The sequence below is a fragment of the Protopterus annectens genome, chromosome 1.part2 (genome assembly GCF_019279795.1).
Source record: "Protopterus annectens isolate FY-2018-M chromosome 1.part2, PAN1.0, whole genome shotgun sequence".
Taxonomy (NCBI): domain Eukaryota; kingdom Metazoa; phylum Chordata; order Ceratodontiformes; family Protopteridae; genus Protopterus; species Protopterus annectens.
Genome location: NC_056727.1, coordinates 128,758,581 through 128,774,793, shown reverse-complemented (window position 1 = coordinate 128,774,793; position 16,213 = coordinate 128,758,581). Strand labels below are relative to the sequence as shown.

At 45.3% G+C, this 16,213-nt stretch overlaps 1 protein-coding gene across 5 annotated transcripts in view; it reads right to left on the bottom strand.

Moving 5' to 3' along the window:
• PPP4R3B (protein phosphatase 4 regulatory subunit 3B) overlaps positions 1-16,213 on the bottom strand; it is a 2,189,617-nt gene that overhangs the window by 1,916,010 nt on the left and 257,394 nt on the right. For all 5 annotated transcript variants that reach the window (XM_044055224.1, XM_044055233.1, XM_044055261.1 and 2 more), the window contains exon 3: positions 9,706-9,804. In XM_044055224.1, coding sequence (XP_043911159.1) covers positions 9,706-9,804 — 99 coding nt within the window. The remainder of the gene's footprint in view (positions 1-9,705; positions 9,805-16,213) is intronic.

The window sequence follows — 16,213 nt, the reverse complement described above, 5'->3', positions numbered from 1 at the left end:
CACCTGTCACCACTGGGCTTTCGGATATTGGCAAAGGCTCTTGCCACCCCCATAGTGCCGTTTTTAGGCAAGGCTCAAAAGTCAAACCCACCCCCATAGACAGCACAAGGAACAAGAAACTAAGGGTAATGCTGCTAAACGCCAGAAGTCTTAACTTCAAGATGCACGCACTCGAAGCTCTCCTCAGTATGGAGAACATCGATATCTGTGCAGAGACAGAAACCTGGTTCAAGGCTCCAGAGAGCACCCCAGCACTACCAGGCTATACCTCATATCATGCTTTTCGGCCCCAAAACCCGGACCGAACCACAAAAGGAGGGAGAGTTTCCATATTTATCAAGGATATCCACACCTCCAGGTTAGTGGCATTGCACGAAGTATCGGAGACCATCCATGTGCAACTAACAGTGAGCAAGACTGCTTTTCAGTTTATAGCATCCTACAGACCACCCTCTCAAAGTCAGGAATCCAACTCGGCTTTCCTGAAAACATTGGAGAACATGAAGATCTCTCCGAACACCATTATACTGGGCGACTTCAACTACCCAAACATTGACTGGGAGCACTACTCAAGCCCCAGCACCTTAGCCCAAAGGTTCCTGGAAATTATAAACTCAAATGCTATGGAACAACTAGTCACCACTCCCACAAGAGGGGACAAAGTACAGTTTTGTACCTACCATAAATGTAGATGTCCGAACAGGATAGCATCTGCAGTCCTTACAAATGGGTTGTCCTGTCGTCAGGCAGCCCTTCGGTCGGCCGGATTCCAAAGTCTGGGTCTGGCCTCGGCTGGTGTCGCACTTCACCCGACGTCATCTCTGCTGGTCTTCGGGTATAAAGGCATCAGCCGACGCCATTTTCCTCAGTGTTTCTTGCCCCAGATGCCAGTTGCCCTCTTGGTAAGCTAAATTTTTGGATAAATGCCAATGTTTCCAAAAAAAGTAGAAGGCAAACACAAAAATAAGCATGTATGTACATATATACAAACAAATACACCATAAGAGATCCCCCCCCAGCTAGCTATTAGGAGGGTAAATACCCTAGGAGTACCACAGAGGGGAAGGAGGGAGGGTAATCCTGACTGCAGATGCTATCCTGTTCGGACATCTACATTTATGGTAGGTACAAAACTGTACTATGTCCTTCAAGGATGCATCTGCAGTCCTTACAAATGGGTAGAATACCATACATAGCCAAACTAGGGGAGGAGGAAGAAGAATTATGGTGTAGTTAGGATCCCTTGCAAAACAGCAGTGGCAAACCCTGCTCGGGATCTAGAGTATAGAGGTAAGTTATAATGCTTGGCAAATGTATGCACGGAGGTCCAAGTAGCAGCCTCAATAATGTCCTTGGTAGCCACTCCTCGTAAGAAAGCTGTGGTAGTGGCTGTAGCCCTTGTAGAATGAGGCCTTATGTTCTGTGGAATTTGCTTTCCATGGTAGGAGTAACAGAATCTTATGCAATTTCCTATCCACTTGGAGACTGTCTGTTTGGAGATTGCTTTTCCTTCCCTTCCTGTTGCATAAGCTACTAGAAGCTGGTCAGTCTTTCTATTGCCCTTGGTTCTGTCCAGGTAGTAGCGCAACTGTCTATGTACATCCAAGGTATGCAGCAGTCTTTCCCCCCTGTTCTGTGGATTGGGGAAGAAGGTAGGTAGGTGGATTGCCTGGTTTAGAGACACTCTGGATACCACCTTAGGCATAAATGTAGGATTAGTTCTCATGGACACTCTATCTTGATGGAAGATTAGGAAGGGTTGTACTGCCATTAAGGCCTGTAGTTCCGAAACCCTTCTTGGTGAAGTAATTGCCAGTAGGAAAGCAGTTTTCCAGGATAGGTGTTGCAGATCTGCTGTTGCTGCTGGTTCGAATGGAGGGAGTGTCAATTTTTCTAGCACAAAGTTCAAGTCCCATGCTGGTAATGGTGGTTTCCTAGGAGGTTTTACATTCTTGATTCCTCTGAGGAACTGCCTGAGTAGAGGATGTGAGAAGACAGGGGGATCGAAGCTGTATTCTGCAGAAATAGCTGATGCATGTATCTTGATGGAGGAATAGGACAGGCCTGTATGGAGAAGCTCTGCCAAATACTCCAGGATGTGGGCAATATCTATCTTTGACACGTCTTTCCCTCTTTCAGTACTCCAAATGACAAACCTTTTCCATTTTCCTGCATAGTTCCTTCTTGTTGAGGATCTGCGGGCCTCAAGGATAATGTCTTTAACCCTTTGGGATAAATCTGGGTTAGTTGCTCCTATGTAATGTTCCAGGCAGTCAGTTGCAGAGTTTTCAGGTTTGGATGCAGGATGTTGTAGTCACTCTGAGTTAACATCAAAGGAATCAGGGGTAGTGTCCACGTGCCCCCCCCCCCCCGAGACATGCTCCTCAGCAATGGATACCAATGTTGTCTTGGCCAATTTGGAGCTATCAGAATTATCCTTGGACGTTCCTCTTTGATTTTCAGTAGTACCTTGTGCATCAAAGGAAGAGGTGGAAATGCATATGCTGTCAGGCCTTTCCAACTGAAGGATAGAGAGTCCACCTTCCAAGCAAGTGGGTGGTATGTCCTTGTGCAGAATTTCTTGAGCTGGTGATTGAGTGGGGATGCGAATAGGTCTATTTGTGGCATTCCCCATTTCTTTGTGATGGCCTTGAAGATGTCCGGGTGTAGCATCCATTCATGAGCATCCGAGGTAGTTCTGCTTAACATGTCTGCTAGGATGTTTTCTTTTCCCGGTACAAATATTGCCTGTAACTGAATGTTGTAGCTCAGAGACATATTCCATAGGTCCAGAGCCATTCGACATAGGGGGTATGAATGAGTGCCTCCCTGTTTGTTGATGTACCACATGACTGTGGTGTTGTCTGTCCTTATCATCAATTGGCCTTCTTTGAGGAATGGTCTGAAATTCTGGATTGCTAGTTTTACTGCCAGCATTTCTTTTTGATTTATGTGCAGGTGCAGCTGATCTGGAGTCCATAAGCCTTGAATGCAGTTGTCCAACATGTAGGCCCCCCAACCTAGGTCTGAGGCGTCCGTTGTGATGGTTTGGCTTGCTTGAATGTTGTGGAAGGACAAACCTGGGTTTGCCTGGCATGCTTGAGCCCACCATAGGAATTCTTGTTTCAGGCATGGGATTAGTGGTATTTCGGTTTCTAAGCTGTGCCTGTGTTGAGACCATAAATTTTTTAGGTACCACTGTAGCTTTCTCATATGCAGTCTGGCATGGGGGACCAGGATTATGCAGGATGCCATGAAGCCCAAGGCCTGCAGAACTTTCCTTGCTGTTAGTTTGTTCTGCTTTGTTAATGCCAAGAAGTAAAGAGGAAGTTGTTCTTGTTTTTCTGCAGTTAGGAATGCCATCTGTTTTACTGTGTCCAATTCTGCACCCAAGAATCTTCTTGTTTGGGATGGTATCAGTCTTGACTTTTTTAAATTGACTGTGTATCCCAGGGCTTGTAGTAAGCAAATGACTCTTTGTAAGTCTTGTGTCAGCTTGCTTTTGTTGTCCGCTTGCATCAGGCAGTCGTCCAGGTATGGGTAAATTTGGATTCCCTGTAGCCTGCAATGAGCTATTACTGATGCCAGGCATTTCGTGAACACTCTGGGCACAGTAGATAAGCCAAAGGGCAATGCTGAGAATTGATAATGCTCTGATCCTGCAAGAAATCTGAGGTATCTTCTGCAATTTGGTCGTATGGGGACGTGCAGGTATGCCTCCTTGAGATCTAGAGTTACCAGCCAACACTCCTTGCCCAGCATGGGAAGAAGTTGCTGTAGGGTCAGCATTTTGAATTTTGGAACAATGATGAATGTGTTTAAAGCGGACAGGTCGAGAATAGGTCTCCAATTTTTCTCTTTTCTTGGTACTAGGAAAAGTCTGGAGTAAAATCCTTTGCCCTGTTCTGTAGGTGGCACCCTTTCCACAGCTCTCATGTTTGTTAATTGAGCTATTTGTTTTAGAGCTTCTGTCTTTTGATTTGGTGGTAGGTTTGGCATTCCACTTTTACTGGTAAGGTGTGGAAATGAAACCTGTAGCCTTGGTCTATAGTTTGCAAAATCCACTTGTCTCTTGTGATATAGTGCCAATTTTTTGAAAATAAGGCTAACTTTCCGCCTAAGGGTGCTGCTATTTGTTCCCTGGTAGGCGGTGTCAGAGCCAAGTCACTGTGATTGTCCTGTTGCAGTGGTAGTGGCTGTGTCTGTGCCTCGCTGGTTATTGCCTTGCCACTGGCGTCCTCTGTAGGCACCTCCTCTGGATTGATTTCTGCCTCTGGAACGTCTATTCCTGCCTCTCTGAGATTTAGAGGAGTCTGGAAAGGACCAATTTTGTAAGGCCAGTTCCTGCTAAACCTTGGGGCTGAACCTGTAAGAAATCTTTAACTGTTTGTACAGATTTTGCCTTCTCTTCCATTTTCTTCATTACTTGTTGGGCAGGAGGACCAAATAGAGTGACCTTATCCATAGGAGCATCTAATAGCTTTGTTTTAACATGATCCGTAAGACCTGCTCTTTCAACCATGCATGCCTTCTTATAACTGTGCCAGTCATGGCTGATCTAAATGAAGCCTCCAGTGCATCATAGCCACATTTTAAAGAATGGTTACTAACCTGCTGAATGTTATTCACCATTTCTAAAACATATTTCTTATCTAAGGAATCATCAGAGGACAGTTTCTTAGTTAACTGATCAAGCATAAACTCTTGGTATTGGTTCATATGAAACTGACAGTTCAAAGCTCTAGCTGAGAGAGTAGCAGAGGTGTATACTTTTTTACCCCATCTCTCTAAGGACCTGGATTCCCTTTCAGAAGGGAGAGGGTTTTTCGCTGAGGTCGAGGCTACTGCCTTAGGCCCCTGGGAGATAGTCTCAGGATCTGCAAGAGGAGCCTTGTATAAGTGGTGATGAGTGACCGGTACCCTGTAAAACCTATCGGGCTTGGCAGGGGCTGGAGGTAAAGTATCAGGAGCAGTGCAAGCATCATTGAATGCATCATCCACAACAGGAAGAACTGGAGGTATAGCTAAGGGCCTATGTTGCGGTAAGTGTAGAAAGGTCCTAAGCCTTTTTCTTGAATCTGAGAAATCTTGTCCCTGCTATTGGAATTGCTCTCTCATGGCATGTAAGGTTTCCCCAAAGGAAAATTCCTCTGGTGGAGAGGCAAAAGGTATAGATTCTTCAGCATCGGAATCTTCATAAGTAGAAATAGGAGCCTCTGGATGGTCTGTATTGTCTGAATCATCAGAAGAGTCATCTGAGGACACTGGCTCAGGGGGCTCTGCTCTAGGTCTCTTTTCTGGAGGTTGAGAGGCCCTGTCTGGGTGAGATTGGGATCCCCTTATTAAAGAGATGAGATCCTCTGCCAGAGTAAGCATTTGGGAACTGGAACTGGGCCTGTGAGAGGGGGGCTTAACAGGCACAGACTTAGCAGTTTTGGCTGCTTTAGCCCTGGCAAAGGCCTTTATAGACATGGCTGCAGGAGGCCTAGCAGCACCACGTGCTGGGGTAGAGACATCCAAAGGGATGGTGTCCGATAATTCTAGAGGAACCACATTAGTAGGCAAAATTTCAGAGGCCGATTCAACTAGGGTAGCAGGGGCCTCGGTAGTAGTCATGGATTCGGCTGAAGATAGACCCATTTGCTCGGTTTCGGCCGAAACAGAGACACTCGCGGTTTGCTTAACAGTGGTTTCGGCCGAAACCGCGGACCGCGAGTGTCGGTCTTTTTCTTTGCATTTCTTAACAATTTGAGAAGTCGGAGGATCCGACGGCATAATGTACGCAAAATCTGAGCCGAAAAACTGTTCAGCAAACTCCGACCGACGCCTAAGCATTCGTCGGTTGAAGGAAGCACAGGCTAAACAGGCTGCTACGTCGTGGTCTGGGCCTAAACAAAGTAAGCACTAAGAGTGGAAATCTTTATGAGGTATTTGTTTCCCACAAGTTAAACAGTTATTCACTTTTTCTGACATCGGCTGAGGCAAGAGAGAGTCCCCAACGGGGTACTTAGCTTTTTAGAAGTCTTCGAAGTAGTATTCGGTAGTAATCTCTGGATCTGACCGACCGGCACTTGCGAACAGCTTCTGCTTCGGGCGCCACTCGGCAAGAAAGACTGAGGAAAATGGCGTCGGCTGATGCCTTTATACCCGAAGACCAGCAGAGATGACGTCGGGTGAAGTGCGACACCAGCCGAGGCCAGACCCAGACTTTGGAATCCGGCCGACCGAAGGGCTGCCTGACGACAGGACAACCCATTTGTAAGGACTGCAGATGCATCCTTGAAGGACATCATACTAGACCTGATCATTACCAACATGGGGACTCTATGCTCCACACCAGAAGTATATCCCTCATTGGTAAGATCAGACCATAAATTAATTTCACTGGATAACCACATCCCGACCCCACCCCCAGCCCAGAAAACCACAGTGAAAAACTTCTCAAAAGCGAACTTCTCACTTCTCAAAACTGAAGTGGAATCCTTCAAGGCCCCAGGGCCAGTGGAAACTACGGCCCAAACTGCAGAATCCTATATAAACACATTCGACGGACATCTCCAGGAATGCATGGATCATGCTATCCCAAACAAAACCAAGACCCTATCATCCAAAGGCAGGCATCCAGTCTGGTGGACCCCTGCCATAAATAAACTGTACAACAGAAGGAGGAAGCTACTACATGATAGAGCAAAATCCCTAATAGGGAAGGCATCTCTGATCAGTACTAGCAAAAAATTACGATCCCTCATAAAATCCTCCAAGGCCAGCTTAGAGAGAAAAATTGCACAGGACACCAAAGACAATCATAAGGCTTTTTTCAGTTATGTTAGAAACCTGGGATGCAACTCCCAGACTTGTTCTGAGTTGATTCTAAATGACAAAAAATACACTGAACCCACAGACATCGCCAATATCCTTGGCAGACAGGTTCAGTGCAAACTTCTCCACCCCCTCCCCCCCAAAAGAGCAAGTATCTATCCCGGCAGAGGGCTGCCTCCCAAACATCTCTGATGCTCAGGTGAAGGCTGCCCTCTCCAAAGCAAAATACACTGCTTCCATGGGACCAGATGGCGTCCCAGGTTGCATCCTACATGACCTCCAAGAGGAACTAATCCCTCAACTAAAACAGCTATACAATCTCAGCCTCACTACAGGATATGTGCCCACAGAATGGCGTACAGCAACAGTGGTCCCACTCCACAAAGGTGGAGCCTCTACGGACCCTGGAAACTATCACCCCATAAGCCTGACTAGCTTAATCTGCAAGGCTATGGAGAGGATCATCATGGAGCTCATAAACAAAGACATTGGGGACCTACAGACACTAGATCCTACCCAGTTCGGCTTTGTCAAGGGCAGATCCTGCCTTTTGAACCTGGTTGACTTCTTCGAAACAGTCACCAAAGCCATAGATGAAGGGAAGGTAGTCCACACAGCCTATCTGGACCTTGCAAAGGCATTTGACACAATACCCCACTCGGGCATCATAGATAAGCTATCCAGCTTAAATATAAACCCCTATGTCACAAGATGGGTCGCAAACTGGCTCAAAGACAGAACCCACAGAGTGAGAGTTGCTGGAGCCATGTCAGACTCGAAACCGGTCACAAGTGGCGTCCCACAGGGTTCTGTCCTGGGACCTCTCTTGTTCGGTATATAATTTTCCGAGGTACAGGCCAACGTTGGAGGACTATGGCTCACCAAGTTCGCAGACGACTGCAAACTGGGCGCCATAAACAACTCTCCAGCTGACACAAACATCCATCAAAAAGGTCTCACAGAGACAGATAACTGGTGCCAGCGCCATGGTTTAAAGCTAAATGCCAAAAAATGTATAGTCATACCCTTTGGCAAAAACAATGTGCCCACAAATTACCACATAGGCGGTAACCCATTAAGTACAGAGAAAGTTATTAGGGACCTGGGGACCCAAGTTGATAGCAATCTCTCCTTTGAAAACCACATTGCCAAAGTGGTTAGAAAGACCTTCTACATAGCCCACCTCATCACGAAGGGTTTCACATCTAGATCAAGAGAGGTAATCGTGCCCCTTTATTCATCCCTCATCTGGCCCATCATAGAATACAATGCCCCTTTTGGGATGTACCTTACCCGACACCTGCAGCAATTAGAAAGACCCCAAAAGTATCTCACCAAGAGGATCAAGGGTCTCAAACAGATGCCATAATATGCTGCTCGGTTAAAAAAACTCCAGCTCTACTCAGTTGCATACCGCCTACTTCGAGGCAATCTATGCCTGACATACAAAGCTATGTCAAATCCAGAATTAATGAACATGCTCCACCTCAGTAAATCTAAATCCCTTAGAGCCACACGCTCGAGGGACTTGAACCTCAGCACAGAAATAAATAGAACTTGCTGGAGGGACAGGTTCATAACCCAGAGGCTCCCTTCGCTCTGGAATAGAATTCCAGTTCATGTGAGGCAGAGCACCTCACTGAATCTCTTCAAGAAGAATTTCGATAGGTGGATGGGGGATCGTAGGTTTGTCCCAGGGATTACTCCCGTGTCACTATTAGACAGAAGCACAGTAACCTAAACCTTAAAAAGGGCACAGTATACTCAAATCAAGGGGTGGCGTAAGCCATACAGAATCGGGCTAGGCTTACAATTGCCCCAGGGCAGATAGCCTAGTATGAACCTATGAACCTATGTAGTAGCAACCAATCATAAGTGGCAAAAGCAAATGAAGAAGGAAGAGGCTGCATTTTCTTTCAACCACAGATCAGACTAATGCTTAGGGAAAGGAAGGAAGGAGTTCATTCCCACTTTATGGACATCAGAAAAGACTAACTAGTTCCCATCAATAATAAATACTACTATAGTAGTTACCCTTACAATAGAAAAGGTAGTAACTCCAAAAATTAAGTTACTTATTCACCAATGAAGTACTACTGGAAGGAGAGAAAAAAAAGAGTCAACTACATGCCTCTTAAATCAGAAAAAATAATGAAAATGCCACAGGATATTCTCCCCATAACATATGATCATGATGACAATGTTGGGTTAGAAGAAAACCAGTGCCTCTCCAGGGTCCTTCTAGTGTTCTAAAAGTCTGGTAGGAAGGACAGAACACTGCCTGTGGTCAATTCCCTACGTATAAAGAATATAACACCAAGAGGTTAGTCTTACAATGAATATTTATGATGTCTTTCTTGAGCAATCATCTAGACAAAAGGAGTTATGAAGACCACACTGTAGATGATCAACATCACTATCAGAAATTATACATTCAGATGAAGACTGTGTGACAAACATGAAGCTCTAATTGCAACATAACTTAAGTGAGGAGTTGAGAGTCGGCAGCCAATGGCACCCCAACCATCCTGGGGTAGGATGCCAGTTTTGTCCAGCTGCAAAAGCACCACCTGTGCGTAGGCTGAGTACTACAAAACAGGAAATGAAAAAAAAAGGGGGGGGGGTAACTCTTCTCAAAACAAAAATGACCTTGGAGTTCATTATATTACTTAGCAGACAGTGTGAATGGAGTTTATCCTCCCAAAATAAACAGCAGTCTTCATACAACTGTGCATTCGTAAACCTGTGAAGACACATTTCTACACGATGGCTTAGCCCCCAATTAGCACACATCTACATATATGACAAAAAGTGTGCTTGGCTTTAGTACACTCACAAGCACTATTCACAAGCACTAATGTAAAAATAAAAATGTACATACTGTACCTGACAAATTTTTTCCCAAATCTCATCACATCCTGCCTTCTCTTGAAAACTGAGGGCCAAATCATAATTTTCCGCTTCTGACCACACAATTAAGGTGTCCTAAAGCAAAACAAACAGGTCAACACATAATTAAATGGTTCCGTTACTGCAAATAAAAATGCTCTACTTGCATCAGGATTTACTGCCACAACTGAATACTTCATCGTCACACAATGTTACAAAAATGAAAGGCAGGCACTTACCTTAATCAGTGATCTCTAAGAGGGTCTCTTGTATAGGAATTAACCTGCCTGGCAGATCAAACTTTCCCAAGCTGCCTGAAACTTTACCCTTACCATCACACATTTCTCATTCTTCAGTTCTTGTGTGTTAATGCTGAACTGAGAGAAAACAGAAAAGCCAAAGTACAGAGAACTTGAGAACTTAAGACCACATACACTGGCAAGTAGGGAAAAAACAGAACATGTTCCACAAGATGGAACCTTCTAATAGGTTCATAGGTAGGTACTAGGCTATTGGCCCTAGGGCCTATATAAGCCTAGCCAAAGGTACCCTGGCTTTCGCCACCCAAGAAAATTATTTTCCTGTGCCACAGTCGAGCAGAGCCACAGAAGTGATCCCCAGGGTGAATTTCCTATCTCCCATCCAATCATCAAGATTTTTCTTGAAGAGCGCTGAGGAGGAGCTTTGTTTGATATAGATAAGTAGTTTGTTCCAGAGTATGGGAAGTCTCTGGGACAGGAATCTATCCCTCCAGCATGTTCTGTTTATTGAGGTGACAAGGTTTAGGTCTCTAGACCATGTAGCTCGTAGGGATGGGGATTTCTTTAAGTGGAGCATGTCTAAAAGCTCTGGGTTTGACATAGCTTTGGGTGTTAGGCAGAGATCGCCTCTGAGTAGGTGATATGCAACGGAGTAAAGCTGCAGTTTTTTGAGACGGTCTGCATAGGGCATCTGTTTGAGGCCAGTAATCCTCTTTGTGAGGGACTTCTGTGGCCTTTCCAGTTGTCGTAGATGTCTTGTGAGGTACATGCCAAAAGGGGCACTGAACTCTATAATGGGTCTGATTGACGAGTAGAGGGGAACAATGACCTCTTTTTTCCTGGATGAGAAACCTTTTGTGATGAGGTGTGCCATGTAGAAGGATTTCCTGACTACTGTGGCGATGTGATTATCAAAGGAGAGACTACTGTCCACCTGTGTCCCAAGGTCTCATCACACTTTCAGTGTTAAGTAGACTACCGCCTATGTGGTAGTTCATGGGTACTGAGTTTTTACCAAAAGGGATGACAATGCACTTTTTGGCATTGAGCTTGAGGCCATGGCTTTGACACCAGGCATCTGTCTCAGCGAGGCCCTTTTGTAGGATGTCCAGATCTTTTGGAGTTTTGATTATGGCTCCTAGTTTGCAGTCATCTGCAAACTTCGTTAGCCAAAGACCTTCAGTGTTGGCCTGTACTTCAGAGAAGTAGATACCAAACAGGAGAGGAACCAGGACTGAACCCTGTGGTACTCCACTTGTCACTGGTCAGAAGTTGGATTTGGAGTCTGCTACTTTCACAGTGTGGGTTCTGTCAGTGAGCCAGTTGGCAACACATCTTGTGACATAGGGATTTATACCTAGTTTAGTGAGTTGATCTATAATTCCAGAGTGGGGGATGGTGTCGAAAGCCTTGGCGAGATCTAGATAGGCTGTGTGAACCACCTTACCCTCATCTATGGCTTTGGTGACTGCTTCAAAGAAGTCTATCAGGTTTAGGAGACATGATCTGCCTTTTACAAACTCGAACTGGGTGGGGTCCTGAGTTTGGAGATTACCAATGTCATTGTTTTTAAGTTCCATGATGATACGTTCCATAGCCTTGCAGAACAGGTTTGTTAGGCTAATGGGGTGGTACTTTTTGGGGTCTGTGGTGGCTCCCCCTTTGTGGAGTGGGATAACTGTCACTGTGCACCATTCAGTGGGCACATAGCCTGAGGTGAGGCTATGATTGAACATGGTACTTATGTGGGGTGCCAGTTCGTTCTGTAGTTCATGTAGAACACAGCCTGGGATGTCGTCAGGTCCCATGGATGCTGTGTTTTTGGCTTTGGATGGTGTGTTTTTTACCTGTGCAGCCATGATTACAGGAACTTTGCATTCTTCTGGTATACAGATGGGCCCTTTAGGGGATGACAGGGGGGTAAAGTTAGCACTGAACCTATCTGCCAGGATGTTGACAATATCAGTTGGTTCTGTATATTTAGTGCCATTGTGCTGTAACTCAGAGCAGATCTGAGTGCTGCCATTGAGATTTTTGACATAGCTATAGAATGCTTTGTGGTTGTCTTTAGAGTTAGTGGCAATTTTGTTTTCATAACTAGCTTTGAAGGATTTTATGAGGGATCTCAGCTTCTTACTGAGGTTGACCAGGGAGTTTCTCCAATCATGGGATTTCACTTTTTTTTGCAACAGTTTCTTTCTTCTGTTGTAGAGTTTGTTTATGGCAGGGGACCACCAGACTGGCTTCCTTTTTTTAGAGGATAGCATCTTGGTTCTGTTATGGATTGCATGATCCATTCACTCGTGTAAGTGCTTATAAAGTGCATTTGTGTAGGATTCAGCAGTCATACCTCTATTGTCCGTCAGCATGGGTGTTGTGACGTTTGACACTTCTGTCTTAAGAAGCATGAAGTTGGCTTTGGAGAAATTTTTTACTGTTGTTTTCCTAATGGGGGTAGGGGAGGGATGTGGATGGCTAGGGTGATTAGCTTGTGGTCGGATATGACCAACGAGGAATTGACCTCTGGTGTGGAGCACCGGTTGCCCATGTTGGTAATAACCAGGTCTAGGATACTGCTGCCCCTGGTGGGGGTGTGGATAGGTTGATCCACGGCATTGCAATTTATGAATTCCAGAAAACGCTGAGCACAAGAGTTGGTACAGGAGTAGTTTTCCCAGTTAATGGTAGGACAGTTGAAATCGCCCATTATTAGGGTGTTAGGTTGTACCCCAATATTTTCCAGTGTATTAAGATATGAAGAGTGGGAATCCTGGGGCATGGTGGGGGATCTGTAGCAAGCTACAATTTGGACTGTGGTCTTGCCCAGAGTTAGTTGCACTTGGATTATCTCGGATGCATTATGCTAAGCAACTAGCCTGGAGGTGTGGATATCCTTAATGAATATGGACACACCTCCGCCTTTAGTGTTTCAGTCCAGGTTAGGTGGCTGAAAGGTGTGGTATGAATTACAGCCTGGTAATGCAGTGGTACTCTATGGAGCCTTGAACCAGGTCTCTGTCACTGCACAGATGTCGATGTTCTCCATTTTAAGGAGTGCCTTGAGTGAGTGCATTTTGAGGTTTAGACTTCTAGCATTGAGTAGCAATACAGTACAGTTGTGTACCTACCATAAATGTAGATGTTCGAGTGTATTCACTGTTGCAGTCATTACACTTGGGTTATCCTGCTGGCAGGCTACTCGCAGTCGGCCTGAATTCTATAGTCCTGGTCCGGCATCGGTTGCTGTCTCTTCTCTGACGTCAGTGCGGTATACAAGATGCAGCCAAATCCATTTTCTTCAGTTTTTCTTGCCCCAGATATCAGGTGCCCCAAGAAGGTAGGCAATACACACTGCTTATAAAAAACATACACTAAAATAAACAATACGTTCATCTAAAAGCAAATACACCACATAGGTTGTATAGGATAGAGAAGTATAGATAAGTCCCAGCAAAGAAAGGGGGATGGTGGGTGGGTAACCTGGACTGCAACAGTGAATACACTCGAACATCTACATTTATAGTAGGTACACAACTGTACTATGTTCATCGTGTTTTACTGTTGTAGTCATTACACTTGGGTTGAATCCCAAAGCTGAGGTTGGGCGGCTGGGTCTAAATAGGATTAGGAGTGGCTATGAGGCCCTGCAGAACTGCAGTGGCAAAGCCTGCTCTGGATTTAGAGTAACGAGGTAAGTGGTAGTGCTTGGTAAAAGTGTGCAGTGAACTCCAAGCTGCAGCCTCCAAAATTTACTTGGTTGGTACTCCTCTAAGAAAGGCTGCTGAAGTGGCTGCTGCCCTGGTAGAATGTGGCCTAATATTCTTAGGCACTGACTTGCCATGCTATGCATAGCAGAAACGAATAGTGTCCTATCCATTTTGAAAATAGCCTTTCCTTGTAATTCTGGAGCATATGCTATAAACAGTTGCTCAGTTTTTCTGAAAGCTTTTCTTTTGTCCAAGTAGAAGCGTAGCTGCCTGTGTATGTCCAAAGAGTGCAAAAGTCTCTCCCCTTTATTCTGGGGATTTGGATAAAATGTTGGCAAATGAATGGTTTGGTTAAGAGCCACATTGGATACTACCTTTGGCATAAATGTTGGGTTTGTCCTTAGAGAAACCCTGTCTGGATGAAAAATGATAAAAGGTTCCACTGCCATTAATGCCTGTAACTCTGAGACTCTTCTTGCTGAGGTTATTGCTAGGAGTAGAGCAGTTTTCCATGATAAGAATTTTATATCAGCTGTACTGGCTGGCTCAAAAGGAGGCAGTGTGAGCTTTTCTAAGACAAAGTTGAGGTCCCATGTAGGTATCGGTGCTCTCCTTGGGGGTCTTATATTTTTTGCCCCTCTGAGGTACTGTCTTAGTAGTGGATGAGAGAAAATAGGAGGTTCCGTATTGTAATGAGCTGAAATGGCAGAGGCATGGATCTTAATTGATGAGAAGGATAGGCCTTTGTCCAGCATCTCAGATAGGTATTGTAAAATCTGAGGAATATTGGGAACAAGTGGTTCAAGTCCTTGTGCTTGGTTCCAAGCAGAGACTCTCTTCCATTTTTCTGCATAAGATTTCCTGGTGCTGGGCCTCCTGGCTTCCAAAATGACATCCATAACAGCTTTAGAGAGAGGTGTGTTCTGAGTGACTATAGTACCTGCCATGCAGCCAGATTTAAGGTTCTGAGTTGGCTGTGCAAGTTCTGATTGTTTTGTTGAGTCAGAAGATGAGGAATTTGAGGTAAAGTCCAGGCTGGGCCTTGAGACAAGCTCTTTAGGATTGGGTACCAGTGTTGGCGTGGCCAGTCCGGGGCAATCAGAATACTTTTTGGCTTCTCTTGTCTGACTTTTAGAAGCACCTTGGGAAGGAGAGGCAGTGGTGGAAAGGCATAAACTGTTAGGGTTTTCCAGCTGAATGATACAGCATCCACTTTCCAAGCTTGTGAGTGATAAGTCCTTGTGCAGAATCTCTGGAGTTGGCAGTTGGGAGGGGAGGCAAAAAGATGTCTGGGCATCCCCATTTCCTTGTTATCATGCTGAAGACCTGTGGATTTAGTTTCCACTCGTGAAGGTCCATGAAGTTTCTGCTTAGTTCGTCTGCCAGAGTATTTTTCTTTCCTGGCAGGAATTGTGCCTGTAGATGTACTTGGTTGGTCAGTGCTGTGTTCCACAAAGTCATGGCTTGCCTGCAGAGGGGGTAGGAATGTGTGCCCCCTTGCTTGTTTATGTACCACATAACTGTAGTATTGTCCGTCTTTAGTAACAGTTGTCCTGGATTTAGTAGATCCTTGAAGGCTGTCAGGGCATTCTGTACAGCTACCATCACTTTTTGACTGATGTGAAGATGCATTTGGTCCGCAGGCCACGTGCCCCGAATACATTTTCCTGCCATGTATACAATAGAAGGAGGAAGCTACTAAATGATAGAGCAAAATCCCAAAAAGGGAAGGCATCACTGATCAGTATTAGCAAAAAACAACGGACACACATAAAATTGTCTAAGGCCAGCTTCGAGAGAAAAATTGCACAGGACACTAAGGATAATCACAAGGCTTTCTTTAGTTATGTTAGGAACCTGGGTGGTAATTCCCAGATATGCTCAGAATTAGTCCAAAATGACAAAAAATACACTGAACCCACAGACATTGCCAACATCCTAGCTGACAGGTTCAGCGCAAACTTCTCCCCCCCTCCCCACCAAAAGGGCAAATATCTATCCCAGCAGAGTGCTGCCCCCCTGACATCTCAGATGCTCAGGTAAGAGCCGCCCTCTCCAAAGCAAAAAACACAGCATCAATGGGACCAGACGGTGTCCCGGCTGCGCCTACATGAACTCCAAGAAGAGCTAAACCCAAACATAAAACTACTGTTCAATCTCAGCCTTACTACAGGATATGTGCCCAAAGAGTGGCGTACAGCAACACTGGTCCCTCTCCATAAAGGTGGTGCCTCAACGGATCCTGGACACTATCGCCCCATAAGCCTGACTAGCTTGGTCTGCAAAGCTATGGAAAGGATCATCATGGACCTCATAAATAAAGATATTGGGGACCTACAGACACTGGATCCTACCCAGTTCGGCTTTGTTAAGGGCAGATCCTGCCTATTAAACCTGGTTGATTTCTTTGAAACAGTCACCAAGGCCATTGACAAGGAGAAGGTGGTCCACACAGCCTACCTGGACCTCGCAAAAGCCTTCGATACAATACCCCACTCGGGCATTATAGATAAGCTCACCAGCTTAAATATAAACCCC